The following is a 25,038-nucleotide window of genomic DNA, read 5'->3' on the forward strand; positions in this document are numbered from 1 at the left end:
TGTATATGCATTTTCTTTTTGGATATCTAAGCTTATGTTGAATTTCACCTACCCATTAATTTTGGATCTGACGCTTCTCAATCATTTTGGTAGCGCAAAAATCTCTATAATCGGGAACTGTCAGGCGGGATAACCATTTTGTGAGATATCTTGCGGATAAAAATGACTCGCGAACCAACTTAACAATTTACAAAGAAAACTGTGAATTGTATATTCATTTTCTTTTTGGATATCTAAGCTTATGCCCATGTTGGCGACGAATTTCACCTTTTAACCCATCATGTCAAGGCACTTCAGCAATTTTGGATCTGACGTTTCTCAATCATTTTGGTAGCGCAAAAATCTCTTACACAACATAATCGGGAACTAACTTAAGCTTATTTCATTCAGCAGGGTGCTGCGAAGCATCTTGTGGAACAATATTTTTTTTCAGCAATTTTGCTTTGCTGATTTTTCCACTCCCAAGATCAAATATATGGTCAACATTAATCAGTCAATGAAAAAGCCCTTACGTACGTACGCTTCATTGTTGGTCAAATCTAATCAAACAGGTTATGGGCACTTCTTCAAATTTACTGAAATAGGCTATAGGCCTACAACACAAGTTCTAACTTCACTCCGAGAACAAGATCATTACAAATATGCAAAACAAAAAAAAAACCAAAAAAAAAACAATATTTCTTGACAATGTTCACCCCTCCCCATCTCATTAACCCCATAGCAGCAACACGATACATCACCATCATCGCCAAAAATAGACAAATGCTTGATCTTGCTTTCAAAACCTTTTTTTAAATGTTAGTTTCCTAGTCCTGTAAAGCAGAGACTACTAGGCCTAAATCTTGACAAGCCTATCTAGGCCTACAGGTATGTGCTCTCCGAAATGAAGCAAAATCAAAATAAAGTATTTTATCAAAATTGTCCAAAACCTGTCACCCCTCCCCATCTCATTAACCCCATAGCGGCAACACGATACATCACCATCATCGCCAAAAATAGACAAATGCTTGATCTTGATTTCTGTAGGGCCTAGGCCGACATTTGTCTTCTGACTGCTTCGCGTGTCACAGTTGTTTTGTTTTGCTGTTTATTCTGTATTTCTTTTTTGTTGTCCTATTTCTTGACAATGTTCACCTTAGAGGATACAACGTCAAAAGGAACAATAATCCAAATCATACGGGGTAATAAAATTAATATCTGGTCGCATAAAGACAAAAATAACAATTTCAAGAAGGACCATCTTGAACCACGTCAATAAAGTTGTTATTAATGGTTTTATGAACTAAATTCTATTGTTTGAATATCAGAAAAAAAGAATTTGTCATCAATGCTTGAAATTTCCTTCTCCCAAATTTACCTTTGCCAAATTTACAATGTACTGTCACTGAAGTAAATTCTACGTGTCCTGCAATGACCTATGACAGCGATTTGTTTCCAAGGCAACTGAATACGAAGAAGCGCCCTCACAGGTTGATCTTTTAAAGATGGCGGTTTACCCATGTGAACCGCAGTACTGAATGTATTTCCTTCAAATCAGGGGGCACAAGGTACTATGTACCGGCTATTCTGTCATCGTTCCGTAATTTAATGTACTCAGATGATAAAGGTGTCCATAAATATAATGATTTGTTGCTACAGTCCATTTTCATGGAAACAGATTCCTTTTTCTGATTATTTTACTGGGACCTATTTTGTACGCGGAAGGAAAAGGATAGTGGTGACGCGGATGTGATTAGACATGGCAAATACCTAGTTTACGATAACATCAGAAGTTTATAAATGTAATATACATGAAAATGCATCATGAGTTCAGAAATTGAAGAGCACATAACTCGGAAATATGAAGTCAGGAAAAGACTCGGGAAGGGGGTAAGTACCAATGATCGATCACCCCTTTCTTTCTTTTCGATTGCACGAAAATAGACAAACTGAAATCGTTGTGGCACTGGCAATGTTATCACAGAATGCACTACATTGCCCAGTCAGTACAGTGGCAGCTTGCTTCAGACACCGGTCGTTCCGCCAGTGTTGTGGAAACGAACTCGACGCCGAAGGTCGCCATCAAATTAACCAAACGTTATTTATTGAAGTTAAAGGTGCACACACCACCTTCAACCGAACCGGGCGGGAATTGCATTCACTGCCGAGACGGTTCAAAAATGTGACACTGCATTTGTCTGGCCCAGAAAATCACAATAACACTCCACCACCTGTGGGAGTGTAGGTAGGATCAATGCTGCAGTACAGTAGCTCGAGGTTTTGCCTGGGTTTTTGGGTCGGACGGCAAAACCAGAGCTACAGATCCAACCATCCAGAGAGAGTGCAGGTGCCGAACGTCTGGACGTTCGGCGCGCCTTGCAAAGTTATTCGGCGAATCCGCCGTTCTTCTCCTTACCGTTTACCTTCTAATAGTATTTTGCACCTACCCGCTCAAGGATGTCTCGCTATTTATCCAAAGTACTGCCGTTCGGCAGGTTTTTGTGTGCCGATCGCGGGTTACTCACTGAATGGGACGCCATGTTTGAAAGGGATGACGTCACAGTCTCGCACATCCACGTTCCTATCCTATTAGCATAACAATGCACACATTTACGTTGTACGTGTACGCTGCAGCGCTGCGCTGGTTCTTTCAGTTTTCATAACTACTGACCGGCCGAACTCCGAAATGAAGACGATTGATATTATATGATAATTTTTTATGAACAAAATTACAGAGAAATGTTATGTGTAAATACAAATACGTACGTGCATGTTATTCATGAAAGTGATTGTAAATGATTATTTGATCACGCTATTAAAGCCACAATACAAACGACAGCATCGACGAAACAGCAAAAGCAGACGGAAAACGAATAGCAAACAAGGTTTTCACAAAAGTGAGGGAAGCTGCCAAGAACAAGGTAAGCTACTTTTCAAAGGCAAAAAAATAGTCATCTGTTGTTTCCTAAGTGGTGTTGTGTGTGATATTTCTTATCGATGTCCGAGGAGGCAAGAACGAAACCCTCCGACAACCTTTGTGTGCGATAAAGAAATCGAAATTGTCTCTAAGTGTACCCACCTTTGGTTGAATACTTTCTAAAAAAATTAAATGGGATTTAAACACTGATGCTATCTTGAAGGAAGGGCGACAGCGATTTATTTTTAAGGAAACTGCTTTCCTTCATGTTTGATAGATAAATCTTATCCATTACAGTGAAAGCGTTGTTTCATTCTCGCTCATCTGGTGGCTTCATCTGACAATCAAAGACATATTAACTTCACAGAATTTTATCACTTACCTTAAAATTAGAATATCAAGAGAAGTCTGTCACTTTATGATCAGCTAGTACTTAGGAAAAGCCCGATCAATTGTTAACTGTAGTAATAATATTCTGTCATATTCATCATATTCTGTTCGGAGCGACCCTCCGGTCGGCGTTTTACACTCGGGAACCTGCTTGCAGGTTAAACCGGCGCAAGTTTTTATTCATTTCCTCCATTACTTTGCGGCTTTTAAATGATTTGTAAACTGTTTCATGTGTATGTTTTTGGTCACCGCTCTGTATCTATGTACTTTTTGTATATTTAATATTTTGATGTATTGTGTTTTATTCGCACTTTTTTATTGCCCATGTTTAGGATGAATAAAGCTGTACTGAGTTGAATTGAACTGAATAAAACCAAAACCCGACGGCCTTTTTCCAAGGCCACCACGTCATATTAAAAGCGAACTACCGTTGAATAAACCCATTGTCCATCACCGCACCTAAGACGACGTAAAGACCAACACAAACAGAAAATTTCAACAGAGGAAAAAACTGAAGTTTCTCAAACGAAGAATGAAAGAAAACCTAAACAACGTATTAAACGACACGGAACACGTAAAAGCTAATGGAAGATTAAACAAAAACAAGAAAAACAAAAAAACCTTCAATATAGGAAGAGGCATAGCAATTATGAATACGAAAGATTACATTCTAAGAAAATAATAGACCGCTGAAAATTCCAACTACACCTGTATTAATGTAAACCACCGTCCTTCCATTGAGGGACGGTGTGTAAACGCAGCGCGACTTAAGTACACGATGGATATGGGGACAAAATTATGAGGAGGTAACTTACAGTTTCCCCGATCCCGTAACGAAAATAATACGTTCATACTCTTGTATACAAATAACGGAATGATCGGACACTCTATTATCAAAACGTTCCCAAGTTACTTGTTGTTCCAGTCAAGCATATCAAATCCTGGTATTTTTTTCTATATTTTTTTTTAATTCAACGGACAATACAGTATAAACAAATCTGTGAATGGAACGTGGGCTCACCAGCAGCCTCAACAGAAATAGCTGGCATAAGATTCCGTGAAACTGAGAAAATTATGTTAAATCTCCACTCCGGTCAAATATTCCGATGGAAACGTTTCAGACACGACATTTCCATGGTTTACGCTGGAAAGGGCCATGTACCTTACTTCAAATTCACATTTGAACATTCTATCGACAAAATCTCGTACCTTGACTCAGTGGTCGGAGATATGACCGAGAAAGAAGGCCCGACATTAATTTTCGGTGTATTTTTTAATGAATTTTGCTTCAGTGTATTTCATTTGTTTAACTTCGTTTTATTGATACGCGGAGTTTTATTTCCCGAAAATTAAGTCCTCGCGTAACTTTCCATTGCACAAAATTAAATGCTTGTCCGCATTTTCCGCAAAAACTGCAACAGCGACCAGGCGAGCAGCATCAATAAAATTGTTATAATTTCAGGCAGCAGTGTGCGATATCGCGTGTGCAGCTATATTTAGTAACAATGAAGTTACATTTATTTCCTTTCTATTATGTACATAAAAGCAACTATGTAAGAGATGCACTACCGAGCCGTCCGGTATTTATTTCGTTTAATTTTTACTTGAGTTTTGTTTAATTTTTATTTTATTTGTTTAGCTTCGTTTTAATTATACACGTACAAAGATTTTTAATTCCCGAACATGAAGTCAATCTGGCGTAACTTTTTTACATAGCGCAGCAAATATCCGATGGCGTTTTGTTGATATCGCTACAATAATGCTAATAGGATAGGAACGTGGATCTTCATTTCGGAGTTCGGCCGGTCAGTAGTTATGAAAACTGAAAGAACCAGCGCAGCGCTGCAGCGTACACGTACAACGTAAATGTGTGCATTGTTATGCTAATAGGATAGGAACGTGGATGTGCGAGACTGTGACGTCATCCCTTTCAAACATGGCGTCCCATTCAGTGAGTAACCCGCGATCGGCACACAAAAACCTGCCGAACGGCAGTACTTTGGATAAATAGCGAGACATCCTTGAGCGGGTAGGTGCAAAATACTATTAGAAGGTAAACCGGTAAGGAGAAGAACGGCGGATTCGCCGAATAACTTTGCAAGGCGCGCCGAACGTCCAGACGTTCGGCACCTGCACTCTCTCTGGATGGTTGGATCTGTAGCTCTGGTTTTGCCGTCCGACCCAAAAACCCAGGCAAAACCTCGAGCTACTGTACTGCAGCAAGTAGGATCAATGACCAGCTATTAACATTGAACCAAAATAAAATCAAGTATTCGTCGCAAGTTGATTCTTGTCAGCATACACAGATGACTAGTATCATTAATAGTACATCAGTGCTTTAAACTTACCGCCCACCAATTATAAACGAATTTATTAAGTTTTTATTCATGGTCCTCGTGAAGGAATGTTGCTATTATATTACAATATGAGAAATAGTAAAGTGGCCAGGTATTTCATTATGACATTTCAATGACGCCTAGTTGCAACCATTTGATGTCATTGCACAGAATGATTAAATAACTGTTTTGAAAAAAATACACAAACGGTTATTGATATAACTGTATAGAGTGCTGACAATGTTTGGTCAGCCTGCTTGTTGAAACAATTTAAATTTAGGTATATTTATTTTACAGGATTGAGGTAGAAGTGAGATACTTTCACAATTATTAGATCGGTTGTGATGCTGCAGCACTTACAATAGTTGCTGTTGTGGTTTGTCAGATGTGTATGGTGTTACTCAATCTCTGCAAAATAATTTTCACACAAGTATGATCTGAATTCTGTGCAAAATATATACCACGGTATATGACAAGGTTATCTGCCAATGTCCCAGGAGCTGCTGCCCTTGATAGCATCATATTTTGCTTTGTATTTACATATATCTCAGATCTCTTTACAGTTCAAGTTATATGAGAGAGTTCATTCTGGATCATTAATTTATTTGAGTTCTTAGTTTTCAAATAGTTCAGTTACCTGTGTCGTGGGTAGGATTATGAATCCCTTCTTGCTGTCACTTCAGCTGATATTGTAGTGATGGAAGACATTCTGTGAGACATGAAAATCTATGAAGTCTAAATATATTATATATCAGTAGTATATAGATCTGGGTTATTTTTGAAAAGCTGTTTGAGCCTCTGAATGTATGCTGGGGTTCCCAAATCATGTGAGTTAAGTTCCTGTTTTGATAGACCAAAGGAATATGATTAAGACAGTACAAATGTTTCCTGGGTCACAAATCATCCGTTTGTGTTCCCTATAATAGACTGGAAGATCCATCGCTCAAGGCAGGGCTGTACTCTTCCTCTTCACCAGCATATTTGACATTCTGCATTCATAAAATCTCCCAAAGAAGATAAGAGAATTTATATAATTTATATGTACATGTTGACAGAATCCTGTTACGTTGTGAATAACCTAGTTTTGTACCTGTTTTTAGTTGAAAGTCACAACAAGAGTGAAAACAATCTTTAACATGCCACGATGGGTGGGATACTAGATGCTCTACTGGCCCAAAAACCCATTTGTTGACATGTTAAAGGTTTCAGTGTATTTTAATTTTGATGCCTCTGTTGGCTTTCTTTGGTAATGCCTGTATATAAATTAGGTCAAGTGTTTTCTTATCCTCATATACAACAACAGCAGTGCAGCCACAGTTCAAAATTTGTATGGATTATATCATAACGATTTAGAAAATTTAAGTGATAGTGCAGTCTCAACAGTTACAATACAAGTGGCTTACAATGATGTGATAGTGTACTTTACATCTTAGAGATTAACCTTTTCACCACCATGGTTTAGTCCAAACCCATTGTTATGAATGGTAATTGTGGATTTGTATACAGGGGATTGGGGGTGAACAGGGATTAGGGGTGAACAGGTTAAACATACACATAAATTTTAACTACACCCATCTTTTCACTTTGCTCAATACACTTCAACCTTAGCCTTTTTCTTTCACTTTAACAGTCCATCTCTGCCAGCTCAAAAGTTCTTCAATTGTATCAAACACAACCTGATACTGGTCGACTTGACCCAGGTCAACTTGACCTGGATGATAATGATCATACACATGATCTTTCATTCCCAGTTTAAAATTCTTCCTTTCAGTAGACTTTTTAAGTGTCTGGATTGCATGACAAACTTATCTCTGTCAGTATTTTATCTAAACCACAGGCAGGTTTTCAGTAATTTTTTATTTTGTTTAAGTTCATTGAAAGTCAGAATTTTTTGTCAGTTTTAACTACCCACCTTAGGGTAAAACTATACCATAATAAAGTTGAATTTGTTTGAAACAAAACTAGACAAATAACATACAATGTGAATTTGATCAACTTTCAATTGAATTTAGCTGTATGTTTATGGTTGTAAACCTTTGTCTCAGCGTAAGCTGACTGGTAGAGAACACATTTGACTCTGGTCAACCTAGCCTCTATGTCAACCCTTACAAACTTGTCAACTGTGATAGTAGTAATTTTAACTCTCATAATGTGACCCCTGACCCTGGCAGTCAATGAATGAATGATCAAAATAAAACTAAGTACTCTCAGTGATACCTTTACAATCAATGATTACAGAATGATACATTGGTTTTCCATGTGCAGCAGATGCTGCATTGCAATTCATTTCCATCATTGCCAAAAGCTTATTTCTTGACATTGTCATATACATCTGGTAGAAGTATAATCTTTACATTATTTCTGATAACCCAGTCACACAGTCTTTCAATTTTTAACTTTAAGATGTTGTTTCAATATACTGCAATGGTTATACTAGCAATCGGTATTCTTCAGTTCATAAGTGAATGATTTTCACTCTTGGATAACTTTATTTTATTCTCAGAACACACACAAACTAAAGGTAAGTAGATCTCTGGCTGCAATAAAACAAACATTTAGGATAAGTAGTCTATGTGTAACAGTAACTTAATCATCTGTATGTTGGTTTATATGTAGGCATATGGCATCGTTTGGAAAGCCATCGATAGGAAAACAAGAGAAGTGGTGGCAGTCAAGAAGATTTTTGATGCATTCCGAAATCAAACTGATGCACAGGTATGTTGTGGAATTACTACACATTATATCCCTACTGGTTCAAATTGTGGAAAACACTGATGCATGAAGTATCATGCAGATACAGTAATATTACAGACAGGGAAATTTTGTTTCCATAAAGCAAAGGCTTAGAAATGATAAGTAAACTGAGCTGCAAATGATTTGTGATTTGAGAAGTATAAATTTTTTAATTAGTCTCCATCCTATTATGATTGTAACATAGAATAATTTTACAACAGCTTCTGCTTATACTGACCATAGGGCTGCTTGCAGTTTGCTTCAACAAAAGTAAAATGATGTTCAGTATTAGCCATAGGGTAAAAGTGTGTATGCAGTTCAATCTTGAACTTGTCTTAGTTTTACATATTTTGGCATTTGTGAGTGTAAGCAAGGGCACCCTGTCTGAGTAAATTGCAAATGAGACAAACTGCACACTTGATACATTATTGTGTTGATTTGTTTGTGAGAATCTTAGTCACTATGATGGGTAATTGCAGTTTGTAATAAGTATACCCAAGTATACAAACAAACAATTTGTTTTTATTTGTCTCCAAGAAAAGATTAGATCAAAGTGATTCACAAGTTATATTGCCCTTACATATTACTTATATATTGCAGCTACTATTATAATTACTCTCATAATCTTTCATTTTGTTGTGTCATATTGAGTTTATTTCATCCAATGATGAAAACAAAATTGCAGAAATCAATAGAAGTCTACAATATGATTTTGGTAAAAAAAAATAGTTTTGTCTGAGCTGAGCTTCCTTTTATCTCATTTGCATACCTGTATGAAATGTGTTATTTATGCTTACATCTACCATATCTGTTTGATTCTTAACATTTTGTTTGTTTTATTTTTTCTTCAGAGAACATTCAGAGAGATAATGTTTTTGCAGGTATGTATATTTTTTAATTTTCATTTTCTATCAATTGTGGTAATCTGGAAGCAGATTACGATTTAATGTTCTGTGAACTGTGGTAATCTGAAAGTGAATTGGTGCAACCATAATTGTTGCAGTGTTTAACCATTTTGACCACCATGGAACGGTACAATTGATGCCATTTACAGAGTGGGGATTATGGGGTTAATCCATAAATCTTGAAGAAAGTCCTACTCTAGGGTCTGTTAGGCTTACAGTGTAAAATGGAGTTTGAAAATAAAGTAAAATAAAATACCGATGTCTGAAATTTGGAGGTTAGCCAGAATTACAACACAAATTCTTTTAAAGTTTGTGTTAAGATATATAGATTTTTGTTCAGAAAAGTAATTAAAATGATCTGAAATACTTATCAAAGGGAAATGCTGCAGTTTTGTCAATGTATTTTATCTTTTTAATGTTGACAGGAATTTGGTGACCATCCCAATATTGTCAAACTTCACAATGTATTAAAGGCTGATAATGATAAGGATATTTACTTAATCTTTGAATTTATGGGTAAGTAACAGCTGTATTGACTTGGGATAATCTCTGCCATTATATTTGTATTGTCTTTCTTCGCTTTGATGTGGTCTGATAGAAATCTACCAACATATGAATAGGCTGTGAATTCTCAGGATTAGCTGTATCAAAAGACCCTGATGGACTATTTGAACAACACTGCATTAATAAAAGACTTTCAAATGTTGGAGAAATTGTTTGCTTTTAATACTGTATTTCAAAATTAGATTGCTCAATGCAGTATATCATTTGTGTGAGAAATCTGAAATACAAATATGTTGATACTTTACCTTGAATGTGAATGCATGTAGCCACATGTAGCTAGGTACCAATGTTAGAGTGATTGCTTTAATTCCAAAAACTGGTTAGATTATTGTAAATTTTCAGCTATACTAAGAAATGATGTAAGTTCAAAAATTTTGGAAGAAGAAATGAACATGACTGGTGCATTTGTACTACGAGACGAATTTATAGTTTGGTGTGTTTGAAAAGAAAATATGCAGAAGAACTCATGATTTAGAAACCTTTGAAAAAAAGTTCAACCTTTTGAAATTTTGATTCTGGTATCCATTTCATCATGAATATCTCTATTACGAGTTAATCTTCAAATAAAAGAAACAACTACAATATTAATTTTACATTGAAGACATCAGTACACTCATGATTTATACCAATCTTCCCTTTCACAGACACAGACCTGCATGCAGTTATCAAGAAAGGCAATATATTGAAAGATGTACATAAAAGGTACATAATGTACCAGTTGCTAAAAGCAACCAAGTATCTTCACTCAGGCAATGTTATCCACAGAGATCAGAAGGTGAGTTATATCTTCAAAGTTATAAAATATACCGGTACAAGTAGATTTGTTATATGTGGCCATGTTTATTCAAAGATTGCAAAAGAAAATTTCATAATTTTTTTTTTGCTGCCATCCAGTATTACTATCGCAAATGTAGTATGTGCTACAATTAATAACCTTTGTTCGATCATTCTTGGAATTACGCTGGTTCTCATATGCAAGTTTACTGCCATGTGATGCTGTTCATAGACAAATAAATAAGTAAACAAATGAATGACTTTATATGAAATGACTCAGGTAAACTCACTTAAATTATTCAATATTGTCTAATTTGATGCATATCTACTAAACCACAGATTGAAATAAATAATCTGATGTGAATTTTTGTTTGCAGCCGTCCAATATTCTGTTAGATAGTGAGTGTTTTGTGAAGGTGGCAGACTTTGGTCTTGCAAGATCTATAACTCAACTTGAAGAGGAAGAAAGTACCAACCCAGCATTAACTGAGTATGTTGCAACAAGATGGTACAGAGCTCCTGAGATTTTACTGGCATCCAAAAGGTAGGTTGAAAGTGTTGTAATTTTGCAAAGGTTAGGGAACATAAAATACCAGTAGATGATTCTGTAACCATAGTAACCTGTCTGATGTTGCCTCATATAACTACTTTGATACACCAAGGGGGAAGCATTCGTAACATTTATCAGCTCACCACCCTGAAGAAAAACACTTTTCAAAGTCATCGCATTGAATTTATAAGACATTTATTTACATTTTTAGTTTTTCAACCTTCCTCTTTGTAACTCTGAAAACAATTTGAAGTGTTCTGTAAATGAGTAAATTGGTTTTCAGCTGTTTGCTGGATTACTAGGTTGTGCTGATAATATTTCAAATCACTAATGTTTCAGCGTGATTTATCTAAATCAGAAATCAGGAAATTATGTGCTGAATTTTGAGTTGAAATTTCACAACAGAGTTCCCTGTATCTTTACATTATGGTAGAATATAATTACATCAGCTGCCACTTGTTTACCAGCCACTGATCAGCTATCAAAAGGACAAGTGTATACATGTTTATATCTTTGCATTTTAATGTATGTGTACCACGTAATGGCAGATACTATTCACCATTCAGTGATCTGATAACCTCAACTTAACCCATCACTACTGACACACATACCAATAGTCAGTTGTAAATTATAAATACTTAGCAGCTACAGCTACATCTCACTGAGACGAGCTATCAATCTTCTGGTATCAGAACACAACCAAAAAGTTTATTTTCTGTACAAAATGTGGCTGCAAATGACATCAGTAGGAGCAATGGGAAAGACATTATCAGTGTCTTGAATCACTGGTGTTACTCTGTACCCACATGTAATAATGGGGAATTAACTTTGAAGTTTTGACATGAGTTTCAGAGTTAATTCTAGGACGCGCCATTGCGCAATTTGCGCAAAAAAATCTCGAATGGCCCTCATTTCTACCTTTGATGCGCCACCAAGGGCGCAACATTTTATGAATGGGTCGGTCGATCACGCAGAGTTCACTTAGTTCATACATTTACGTAGCTCCCCGAAGGTCATTACCTCAGTCATAGTGTGCCATGTTAAACGATTCAGTTACCCTTCGACCTTTGCCCACTACGGCATATATGGTGGTGCATAGGAAGCTGGGTAAAAAGGACTGATTTAGGGGCAATGGTGTATTGGCGCCGTGCGCATGTGGTACGATCGATGAATGTAAACAACGGCTCTGGCCGCCGCGTTTATCGTGAAAAGCTAGTCGCCTCTCAGATTTTTAACGCCAGTACTATATAATAGTTGATGACCCAGGATGATCGGGCAGTCCCTTAAATTGAAGCGTTTGCAACGTCTATCGTCCATACCAGCGAAACGTTGAACACTGCAAGGAAAGCATTCATGCTTGGCCGGCCATATGATCGTTTTGAAGAGCAACACAGTTTAGGTCGGACATATATCTCGTTATCCAGAGTAGCCAGATCAGAACCAATGATCGTAAATTTGCTAATACATACAAGTTATGTATAAAAGTTGATGTATCGATCACTTTATGTAGGTCGTACGGGTTACACTCTCGTGTTGTATCAGTGTGATAATTGTCGACCAGTGCAAATCGGGGGCCACTCGGAGAAATCCTACCGGTGCGCTAAGCTTTGATCATGATCGCTGCCAGTCAAAATCACAGTATGTAGTAATTTGTGCAGTTGTTAAAGTCCGACATCAATAATTCATCACATAAGTTACGTAAACAATTGAATCAAACCAAACGGTTAGTTTGCTGCTGCCATTGATGGGCCTGTTGCGTATACCATGGAGGTACTACTACCTCCATGCGTATACGGAGCACAACTTAGCTGTAGGCTTCGTTGGTTACAGGTGGCCCGATCTCTAGTATATCCTTTTTCTTGACTTGATAGACTATGGTATTTTCAGCAGAAAATTCAAGGGTTTTACATGTGTGATCATGACGGCCCCCGATTTTATAAAATGGCCCCCTTGGGACAGGAGTAGGGGCCCAAAGTGGCCCCTTGTTTTTACGTCCTAGAATGAACACTGGAGTTTTGACAATGTAAATTTTAGAACCATCTGTATTATTAATAACAACTCTTATCGTGGAATTGCTTGTAGAATCCAAGGCTTAACCCTTTGAGCGCCAAAGTCAATTTTTTTCGCCTATATCAAAATATACACCAGTCAATTTTTTTTCTAATTTTTGCTAAACTTTTGATAAAAATCTAAAGCCAATAAAATGTGATGTTCATTCGGTCCAAAATTGTCAAAAAATTACAGAAAAATTCACAAAATTTGTAAAATGTTGCACACTATAGCTTTGGTGGGCAAAATTGCAGCGCTCAAAGAGTTAACCTGTTCACTGTAAATTCCCTGTTAACAGGTTCACGCACTTCGCTAACATAAATGCCATCAGGTCAAGCTAAGGTGATGACAGGCTTAAATTGGGAAACTCTTTGAGTATGTTTATCAATTCTTGTATATATTCATTAAGCTGTAATAGTTTGCATGGATAGCAGAAGTGTTTTGATATTCTGGAGTTACAAAAAGCAGTGTCTCAAAGCTAGTGTACAGGTATTAATTTGGTTATAGCTTAAATTCAAAAGTTTAAATAATGTATTTTACTTGTCTGTGTACAGGTATACAAAGGGTGTTGACATGTGGAGTGTGGGTTGTATACTGGGAGAAATGTTGATGGGAAAACCACTGTTTCCAGGCTCTTCAACTCTAAATCAACTTGAAAGAATATTAAGTACGATAGATTTACCAACAAGAGAAGATATTATTGCCATTCAGTCTGAGTATGGAGCATCATTACTGGACAGAAATATTGTCAAGTAAGTAAAATATCCTGGTAGATGCATCTGTATCGTGAACCACAGTCAGTTCATTATACAAAGACATTACAATCGGTAGTAGCAAAGCAGAAAATCAGTAATGAACCATGTCACGTGTAAAAATATAAATTCTGACATCTTCAATGCCAGACAATGTCAACATCTTGCTCCAAAAAAAATAAAGTTCTACAGCTAATATATAAACTTAATATCCTCATATGTATCACTGAGCAAAACGAATTAATTATTCATTCTGCATCAAGTAGAGGTTTTCAAATCTAAACTAAAGACCTAGAGTGTTCTAAAAAGAGTCAGTCCAACTACAACCATAGAAGCAACTTTTGATGAAGTGAGATGCAGTTGGCCCACACACATCCTACTTTTTTGAGAGAGCTAACTCATTTGACACTCTGTAAAGCACCAGTGAACATTTTGATGGATACCAGGCACTATGTAAATTTCCTGTCATATTGTATTGTATCATGTAAGTCAAAAAATAACTAGCATGTGAGTTTAGTTTCAGGTTCAGAATTGTCAGCTTTGCATTTGACATTCAAAAGTTAGAAAACCATTGTGTGATCAATCATACAGGTCACACATATGTATTAGAAAGATTTTATGAGTATCCCATTCAAAATAATAATGTATTCTGTAATATTTTTTGATTATATTTTTTCTGCAGACATAGGAAAGAATTTGAGGAACTCTTAGTGAAAGCACCCCCTGATTCAGTTGATCTACTTAGAAACCTACTTCGTTTCAATCCTGATAAAAGATTGACAGCGGAGGAAGCATTGGAACATCCCTATGTTGCAAGGTAAGAAATGAAAGAGGCTGAGAGGACCATGTGAATGAGGTAGAATGCACAGAAGTCTCTCAGTGTTTCCTGTGATCTCCATTGAAGCTGGAAAAAGTTGATTAATCTACCAGCATCACTTTTGTTACCATGACAATAGTTTACCCATTAAAAAATGTCCCTTTCAGATAAGTTCATGATTATATTTATCCTTTTATCAAAATCAGTATCAGTATAGTGTCAGGTTTACAAGTAAAACCGTAAAAATTTGCATCAGTTTATTAGGAATATTCATACAGCAGCCAGGATATGTATAAAGTTGAATGTTCTTTGGATGCATTGATACAACAACAGGAATGTAGAAGATAGCCGGCAGCCGGCAAAAACAACTGGCTGTCAGCTAAAATTTGCTGGCTGTGAAAATTTAGTTTTAGTAAAAAATCAGGACATTTGGCATACTTAATATGCACATATACTACCATTAGCTACCTGTACTTTTATTTTTGCCACCTGTTACCAAAATTTCTACATCCCTGCAACCAAATGACCCACCATGGTTTGACCTAAATGCATTGTAATCAATTGTGGTTGTGGACCAGTTTACAAGGACTTGGGGATGAATAGGTTGAGATGACAAAGGGACACCCCTAGCAAAAGCAACCAAACTGAAACAGCTTATAATTTATGAAAAACCATCTAATTGTTGTACCTGTAGCACTGATTTAGACTGATTTTGTTTTTGGACATTTCTTGTCAGATTTCATAACTCCCGGGATGAGCCAGCATTAGATCATGATGTCATCCCTCCATTGGCTGATGATATACAACTGTCAGTTGATGAATACAGAAACAAACTATATGAGGTGAGTTGTCCATTGATCAGAGTTTTTAACTTACAAACTGTGTAAGCCTGGAGTATGTGGTTGTGTGCCGGTAGTGGTTGGTAATCCAGTGATGTAACTTTTTTGCTGGGAGCAGTTGATTTGCAAATTGTGTAAATCTAAGAAACTGTGAGTAGTAATGGTACATCGCTGTATTATACAGAATGAACTCAGGACTACTGGATAAGGCCACAAACAGTATAGGAAATTCATGGAAAATGAGATGTATAGAGTGACATGATTCCCTTACCTGATAATCATGTCTTAAATACCATTTATCCAGTATGTCTCACTCTTATCTCAGCAAACCAAAAGTGTGAAATGATTTCCAACTGTCAATTTGAAAGGCAACTGTAAAGTTTCACCTGGAGTACTGTCAATTGTGAGTAATTGATTGCAGAAAATAAGAGATATTTCATGTCACTTCAGATCACAATATTTAAGCAATAAAGCACACCCACCAACGGTATACCACAAGATTTTGACCAGTTCATGACATATATGCACGAGCGATATGCTATTATATCAAAAGAGTATATTGAAATTCTGGCATGGAACGTCAAAAGAGATTTTTGCTCAAGCTGAGAGCTAGCGCGCGTATGCCAGCCAAAATACCATGGTTCTTTTCACGTCTCGACCAATCACATCGCTGTATTCGTGCCATCAATTTACTGGTATAATGTAATACCTGATATGTATCATTTTTACAATTTCCATAAAATATGTGTCTGTTTTCATACAGATGATAAAAGAACAGAAAGATAAAATTCGAAGGCAGAGGGTTGAAAGTCTAGAACAACAAAGAAAACAGAGAATGGAGAGCCTTGAACAGCAAAGACAAAAACAGGGCAGGTCCACGGTGTCACCGGCAAGACCTCCGACAACGCCTCCACGGCCACCACCATCATCACCATCACAACAACAACATCATTATCAACCAAGGCCTCCACAGAGACCGTCATCTTCCGACTCATCTGTCACGGATACTATGAATAATACTTATCCTGGTAATTATCACTACAAAGCTCACCCCAAATCAGCTCAACAGTATCAAGGTAAGTAATTCTGATATTATGATCTGCAAATTGATAATAGTTCTATTGTGTTTTCTTTCTAAACACGAGATAATAATATAATATTGTAAAATAGTAAATACAATACTATGATATGCTTACCAACAGTAAATCATATAGATGTCCATTGAGTCTTGGAGGGAAAATACAGTCTATTGAGATTGTAATTTACAATTATGTAAGCTTGACCTCCTTTTCATAGAGCTGACAAATTTCATTCTATTTTCTTATTTCTTCCTCAGAAACACTTTAATGTGTAACTGTTCATGTACTATGTTCTATCATAGGGAAAAAGTCATTTGTATCAACTGAAAATGTTAAGCAAGTACATGAAAGCTGACATGTGTTTCTGAGTAAGAAATTACCCAAAAGAAAACAAATTTGTCGCTTTTCAGGTACTCTGTGTAATACTTTCAGTTGATAGACACGACTTTAGTCTTCTGTGCTAGAACGTCATTCAGTCTTATTGTACCATCTGTTAGATAATACAGACTTCAAATCTACATGTTATTGTGTGCTCAGCCAATGCATGTGTTGCTCTGTGTATTCTGTCTTACAATCTTGTTTATTTATTGTTGTATGTTGTTTGTTTTTTGTGTTGGTTTATAGCATCAGGACAAAGCAGTAGTTACCATGGTTACCTTCCCAATGGTACAGCCACCAAATCCACTCCCCTAGCAACAACTCAAAAGCCGCCAATACGTAGTTATAGTGCCGGTGATAATATGTACAGAACAAATTCAGGTATCCATCCATTCATCATATCATGTCAGACCACACGTGTCCTTTTCCACATGTGTGGAATCTTGTGTCAGGAAGAAATCTCATTCCAATCCTTTCCATATTATTCCATGAATATTTTTCTGTTTTCATCCCACCAATTCTGACATTTAAAAATCATCATTGCACCAATTTCATGTGTGCTACATACATACCAGTAGACTGGAAGATCTGTCACTGGTGTTAGCAATCACAAAGATTGCCTCTGAGAGACAGAGCTTCCAGTCTACTGTATGAAAATTCAGTTCTGAATGAAGCCTACATCATTGTGTATTATATGATAGTGTGGTCCATATATTGATCAGAAATGTACTTGTAATACATCCTGGATTTAAGATCCATATATTGATTTAAAAATCATGTTTTGATTTCACAAATCAAGTTTTGAGTCAATATTCTCTTCAACAAATACAAAGTCACTCATCATCATTGAAAATATGAATGAATGAATAAATGAATGAACACATTTTCAACAAATAAACATGACATTAATATGTTCCATTGTGGGTCTCTCCTCTCCACAAAACACTTTACTTCAGATCTTGGATAATTATTCGTGTGGTAGAATATTTTGGATTACTGTCAAGTAACAAATTATACATTTGTCTAACCAAAAAGGGACTTTTGAATCTTATTCTGAAAATTCTCAAAATTTCATAAATGTAGATTTCTTTATACTTATTGCTCAAGAAATATTTCTTGATACTTGTTTATTTTTCAAACATCGTTCATGGTGCTAACCTTGACCTTCAATGATGTGTAAGCAATAACCGCTTTTATGAATTTTATGTCATCCTGTCTGATAATCACCTGTTTGTTTTGTGTTCTAATTAATCTTTGTTAATTGCATGTTAATTGTTTATTCTGTTGTCTCTGTAGTTCCCAATGTGTTTGTGTATGATAGACATGCGTCTTACGGTGTAAATAAGCCCAAACCACCACCATCCTCCAGCAAGTATTCTTATGTCATACTCTGTCTTTGCTTTTTTAAACTTTTAAACAGAGGGTTTGTGGGGTGTTTCATTGGGATAGTTGAAAGGTCATATCACAGGGTCAAAGGTGACATAATACTGACAGGGTCATAGTTGGGAACAGATGGCATTGTTGGAAACTGCCCTTGGTGCATTGTGGGTGACTGCATTGTACTAGGTCAAAGGTCATCCAAGTGAACATTTCGCTATGGAGTTTAGCAACTTGTCGTATTTGCTTCATTGTCTGTGATCATATATATATGAATCAAATTAAATAGAATTACAATACAGATCTCAACCTAACAATACATTGTGAACCATGGTGCCTCTACCACTATTGTGACATTTTGCCGTTTAGGTAGCATACTGTATGTATCAAATGTATGTTTGAAGTGATTTTGTATTCAGGTTTGTTCAAATGTTAACAGTTATCAAAATATGTATGCATTTCAAAATATAGAAGCTTAACGCCCGTATTTCAGTAAACTTAAAGGACTAGTACAAAACACCAAGATGGATTCTGAAACAAAAAAGTATCAGAACTTGAGGCACAGCGTTATTTCTCCTACAGTTTTCATTGAGGTAACATTTACAATGTATTGGTTTGACAGGCAGTGGTAGCAGTGGCAGAGATTACACTAGAGAATACAGCAGAGCTGTCAAATCCTCAACACATCAACAGAGTAATCCACATAGAAGTATTCATCCAGCTGCATCATCCGGAAGACCATTCACCAGACAGCGGTCAAGCAGTCTGGAAAACATACATGCCGGAAGTCACCCGGAAAGACACAGAAACTATGACAACACATACAGCCCAAGTCATCTCAGCAGACAGCGGAGTTATGAAAATCTAAACCATGGTGTCGGAAGTAGTTATCTTGAAAGACAACGTAGTTATGAAAATGTTCACTCCTCATCTCGAGTAAGTTACTAGTATCTATAGCAACCATTACAACAAGTTTTCTTGGTATTCAGTTTGATGTATCTGTGGCAATCTTTACAACCAGTATCCATGACAACCATGACCTACAGAATCTATGAAAGCCACTCTCCATGACAACCACAGCAACAATCAGTACAACAGTCACTTCCACATTCTGCTATTGTCAGTAAAATGTGGTGTTGAGAGGCAGAACCTATATGTATTTTCACCTACTGGGCATCCTATAGAACCTATATGCATTTTCACCTACTGGGCATCCTATAGAACCTATATGCATTTTCACCTACTGGGCATCCTAATGAACCTATATGCATTTTCACCTACTGGGCATCCTATAGAACCTATTATGCATTTTCACCTACTGAGCATCCTATAGAACCTATATGCATTTTCACCTACTGGGCATCCTATAGAACCTATTATGCATTTTCACCTACTGGGCATCCTATAGAACCTATTATGCATTTTCACCTACTGAGCATCCTATAGAACATATATGCATTTCCACCTACTGAGCATCCTATAGAACCTATATGCATTTTCACCTACTGGGCATCCTATAGAACCTATATGTATTTTCACCTACTGGGCATCCTATATTTCAGTGGGTGAAGTCAGTAAATCATGTTACTTTACGGTATCTGTGTTTTCAGGGGTCTTCAAATGTACAAGTTTTTGTTAAAATGCAACATATGGGACCTCTTATGCCAGTACCTGATGGGTGATATATGAACTGGGCAGGCTATGGGTTAACAAGGAATGTTTCACATCATAATTTTATTGTTTACACTTTGCTACAATACCATCATCATGATTCTCTATATAAAAGCTGAATTTAGGAAATCATTTTACATTAAAAATGACATTCGTTATATCTTACCATGTGTTGTTTATTCAGAAGTCTAACTTAGTTCACATCCATGGTTTGTTCAGGGTCAGAGCCATGGTTATGGACAAGACATTTATTCATCAAATCACAACCCAAGACGACCAGGCTCAGGGTCACATCAAAGAACAAGGTCATATTCTGGTAGTTTGCGTGAATCAAGAAACCAATTAAACAGTACACCTGTATCTAGTGGCTTCCATGTTGGCAGTTCCAGACTGGTACGTACTCAGCCAATCTCAGTGCTTCTCTGTGATCATCTGACTTGATCAGCCAATCATTGTATTGCTCCATGGTCATGTGACAAATGCTCAGCCAATCATACTTTTTCATTGTGATCATGTGACCAATGATTACTCAACTAATCTTAGTGTTATTCTGTGATCCTTTGATCAATTGACACACAGTGCTCTGTGGGTGAATCATTGTTCTATGTCACTACAGCATTACATTGGCCACAGTGAATCTCTCAATGTTCTTGTTTGCCTCCTTTTGGCTGCCATGTGTTACCCAGATCATTGTCACGTCATCCGATATGCATTTACTCAGTGATTTCCTACATGCCACTTGTGGCTGTTGATGTTGGGGACCGTCTCTGGCTATGGTCTATTATTCTAAACTTTCAGTTCCACACTCAAAATGAGTATCTGTCTTTATTTAGATGCCTCCTTGAGTTTCGACAGTCATTGACATTGTAACAGCTTTCCACAATATTTCTGCTTTCCCCAGTAGATGAAAAGTATCTAAATATTTGCATTGTTCTTTTTTAACCCAAAGGTTCAAAGGTCATCGTCTGCCAAGGACTCCAGACCAAGGTCAATAAGCGGATACAGTGAAACTCGGCACAAATCAGCAGGAAGTTATGGAAAACGTCAGTATTACGGAAAAGGCCATACTGACAGCACTGCTAAGCCTAGATCAGTATTTGGTAGTTATTCTCAGGCACATGGTACAATAACTGCTACTGGACTAGCCAATATAAAACGTTGGTGATATCAACTTACTTAAATTTTGAAGTGGTTGTGATAGCAAACAGTGGTGACATCATCCAAGGGTGATATATACCTTGGTGATGTTACACAAGGGTGATATCCCCTGGACCAGTTACTGTCAAATGATGATCACATCATGATGATGTCAAATGGTAATGATGTCATGTGACAATGATATGATCAAATGTGATGTCACATGATAATATGATATGGGGATGATGTCACATAATGATGATATCACATGGTGGCAATGTCATATGATGATGATATCACTAGGGATGATGTCATATGAATATCACATAGTGGTGATGTCATATGATGATGATATCAAATGGTGGTGTGATGTCATTTGATTTGTAATATATCACATTGTAGTGACATCACATGATGGTGATATAAACTACATTTAGCTGATGCCTGGGATCAGCAGTCATTGTTGATTGCTGTCTGATTGCCTTTACTGTTTTTTCATGATTTAAGTGATCCGTCCAGTTCATTCTGTAATTCTCTGAATGAAATTATTGAATATTGTCAAAGTGAAATGTAGATGCTGAAATACCAACAAATCTCTCATGAAGTGAATAACTCATCTGTAAATTTCACAACTTCTCTTTCTTCAAGCATGTGTACACAACATTATGTCCAGCGGTTTGATCATTTGAAATTTGTTCTATATTTAAAATCCTGTAAATAGATATATAGACAGTGGCATTATCTGTTTATAAATTTAATGAAGTCAGCATGATTAGGCACCAAAGATCTTTATTCTGCTTAGAATCAATGCCAAATGTGAAAATATAAACGTGTACATTTATGATCTAAAATTGTAAATTTATGCATTTTATCTGACAGTTTACTCCTGATACTTACATAAATGTATTCTAAGCTTGATAAGTATATTCTAAGAAGTAAATTCTAAGAAGTTCATGACCTGTGACATGATCAGTGTCAAAGGTCAGTGGCATCTCCCAGTGGTGATGTATTCTGTGTATAGAAAACTTAAATGTTAGATTTAAAAATTCCAAGTTAACCACAAGCCCCTAGTGCCCTTTGCTGTCAATTTGTTTGTTTTAAATTCTGCATGGAGAATAAGAGGCCTTATAAAACATTACTTTTCTTTGGTATCTATAAATATAAAGAGAGAATGTTTGTCTCTGGGTATTGGTATTTGCTAGATATGAGTCCACTGCCATTTCTGACTGTACACAGATGACATTGTACAAGAATACTGTAAATTCTGACAATTGTCCTTTGAGTAGTATCTTTTATCCCTGGTGATGACTTCAATTCTTTATTTGATTGTCATTCATTTCCCATCCAAGCCCCAAGTTACCCTGTATCTAACTGTCTCTGTCCTAACAAAACCATTTCAAACAGTTTAACTGTACAGCAAAGAAGCCAAAAAGTTCATGTCAGAGTTTTCTGTTCCCATGGTCTGTATTAGTCTCTGAAGCAATAATATCTTCAAAATATGTTTTATTTATTAATTGACTTCTTCTGTATATGTAACTATGCTATATGTATTTGTGATAATTCATGTAACATGTTTTGTATTTTATCAATTATTGTGCATCAAAGTGTGCTGTGAGGAAATGTAAACAGCAGTTTTAAAAATATTATAATTGTGGGTTTTTTTTACTGCTAAGTCAACTTCTAGCAATTCTTGGTTTAGAGTCATTGCAATTCCTGTTGCATAACAAAAATTACAGGTTACGTTTTGACATTTTCACAGGGTTTTTGTTAAAACCATAGTCAGCATGGTACGGTAGTTGTGATCAGAACATGTAAGTTGATGAATATTGATCAGTATTTGGTAAAAGTGTTGTCTTCAGATTTTCCCAGGAGATTGGCATACCAATGAAATGCAGTAGAAACTACAGAAATTATGCGATGATAATGTTGGCGTTTTTCATCTTCCAAAGTATCTTCATACGGTTGTATGCTAATATACCAGGTGTAAGGCTTTCAGAGCCAAAGTCCTAGATATTGCAATTGTTACCAATAACTTGTACATGTGTGTCATAAACTGTTCAAATTCTTGTTGTATACCTGTTGTTGGGTACTTGGATGGTTTATTGCTATCATATCAATACACTTAGATTTTGGCATGAAATATAAAAGGTATTTTTCTCTAACAGAAAGTTCACACATGTTCCAACTGTGCTGTAAAGCACATACAACAGTTATTTTCATGTCTCGACCAATCAGATTGTTGTAATCTTGCTACCAATATACTTACATTATGTAATTTGTAAGTATATGTCAAGGCAAAACATATCAAGTAACATGTACAGACGTATGTCAAATTATTCAAGCCACACAAAAATTCCTAAACCCCTATTCCCTAAAAACAGTTCCATATTAACCATTGATAAAAATTGCTATGGACCAAACCATGGTAGTAAAAGGGTTAAACACTATTTATTGTGCAGGTCACCTATGTTGGTGAAGCCATCTTGTGGATCTTGCTGGTCTCATGCAGAAATTGCCAGTTATGTTGATATGGAAATTCTTTAGAGAAGAAATTCCATTATCAAAAGACTGGTGAATGTTTGTGTAGCAAGTCTCATATAGATAGATATTGCAGGTCATTCTCAGATAACATTTCCTGTGTCACATAGACATTGCCTACCATACTGCAGTGTTTTAAGTTACAGTATTACTGTAGCTGAAAACACCACAGAGTATTGTAGACGATGTATAGTCTGCTCATGGAGATTGGGTGACTTTAAGAGAAAATACCATATATGGATACAGATGAGCGTTTATGGAGTAATCTGTTTGTACATGTTTCAATACCAATGCTCTCGTTTCATCATAGAAGTTCTGTGTCCACGTTTCCAAGGTTAAGAAAAATAGGTGCATGTCGGAGGTTTCTGTTGTCCAGTAATATGATTGTGTTTATACATTAAGGGGAACTGTTGTTGTGCCTGCTGGCTTACCAATACACTTGTTTACCGGTATTAATGTGTCTATCAGCATCTAGGCTGATGCGGTTACAATTTATTTTCAAAACTCAATCCGTTTATTGTGCACACACCATCATGTCAGTGAATTGTAGAACTTAGAACTCAGGTGATTCAATTTACCAGATGTGTATTTTCATAGAAATTCAATTTTATATCGTGAGTGTGTTCTGCATTGTGTGTCTTTTATAAGCTAGACATTGCTGTGATCATAAAGTGGCAATATTGTGAATGGAGGCTGCATGTCCATGTGGAGTGTCTAAATGCAAAAATTTGTAAAGTTACCACAAATATTATAAAATGAATTATTGTAAATAGCAATTGATTGAATACTTGCAGGGTACAAGTGTTCAAAAATCAGCTGATAATTTTTATGAAACCATCCATTTCAATATTTTACTTACACACCCAGTTTTGTAGAATATTTGGTTTGTTCCATACACTCTGTATAAATATTTGAATTTTTTGTAATTTCAATCAAATATTTTGTAAGTAAAACTAGTTTTGTGTGTGATAATGTTGAGAATGACTTTTCCTAGACAGGATTTCTAAATATGTTGATTGAATGTAACTTTTTGACAAAAAAACAATAAACTCTTGATGACACCATATTATTTTGTAGAAAATTGTTTCATTTTGGAGAAAGTGAGGAGAAAGTAAGTCTCAAAAAATTATTTAAACTTTTTGTGACACACCTCATCCAAAATTTGTTGTGATTTGTTAATTTACAGTCACATGGTATGTATCATTTTGGTACTAATACATGCACAGAGCCAGTTACAGGTTATATGTGACGGT

General features: G+C 36.2%; 1 protein-coding gene across 3 annotated transcripts; it reads left to right on the forward strand.

Moving 5' to 3' along the window:
• The first annotated feature begins 1,702 nt into the window (after positions 1 to 1,702).
• On the forward strand, positions 1,703 to 24,851 carry LOC139133957 (extracellular signal-regulated kinase 2-like). Of its 3 annotated transcripts, XM_070700778.1 has the most exons (15): positions 1,703 to 1,869; positions 8,239 to 8,337; positions 9,207 to 9,236; positions 9,686 to 9,776; positions 10,469 to 10,599; positions 10,976 to 11,142; positions 13,752 to 13,949; positions 14,632 to 14,766; positions 15,503 to 15,608; positions 16,369 to 16,681; positions 17,309 to 17,443; positions 18,359 to 18,434; positions 19,066 to 19,375; positions 20,330 to 20,503; positions 21,060 to 24,851. In XM_070700778.1, the coding sequence occupies exons 1-15, from the start codon at positions 1,804 to 1,806 to the stop codon at positions 21,273 to 21,275; spliced, it is 2,247 nt and encodes a 748-aa protein (XP_070556879.1). In that variant the 5' UTR covers positions 1,703 to 1,803; the 3' UTR covers positions 21,276 to 24,851. The 3 variants fall into 3 exon arrangements, with proteins under 3 accessions (XP_070556879.1, XP_070556880.1, XP_070556881.1); XM_070700779.1 differs by lacking the exon at positions 18,359 to 18,434 and having other exon boundaries at positions 19,062 to 19,375; XM_070700780.1 differs by lacking the exons at positions 17,309 to 17,443; positions 18,359 to 18,434 and having other exon boundaries at positions 19,062 to 19,375.
• Positions 24,852 to 25,038: the final 187 nt, after the last annotated feature.

The sequence above is a fragment of the Ptychodera flava genome, chromosome 5 (genome assembly GCF_041260155.1).
Source record: "Ptychodera flava strain L36383 chromosome 5, AS_Pfla_20210202, whole genome shotgun sequence".
NCBI classification, from domain to species: Eukaryota; Metazoa; Hemichordata; class Enteropneusta; family Ptychoderidae; genus Ptychodera; species Ptychodera flava.

Excerpts from the sequence above, each read along its gene's own strand:
- LOC139133957 (XM_070700778.1), top strand. The coding sequence starts at position 1,804 with ATGAGTTCAGAAATTGAAGAGCACATAACTCGGAAATATGAAGTCAGG. Across the intron at positions 16,682-17,308 it reads ATCAGCTCAACAGTATCAAG|CATCAGGACAAAGCAGTAGT; the intron begins GTAAGTAATTCT and ends GTTGGTTTATAG. Across the intron at positions 19,376-20,329 it reads ATGTTCACTCCTCATCTCGA|GGTCAGAGCCATGGTTATGG; the intron begins GTAAGTTACTAG and ends TGGTTTGTTCAG.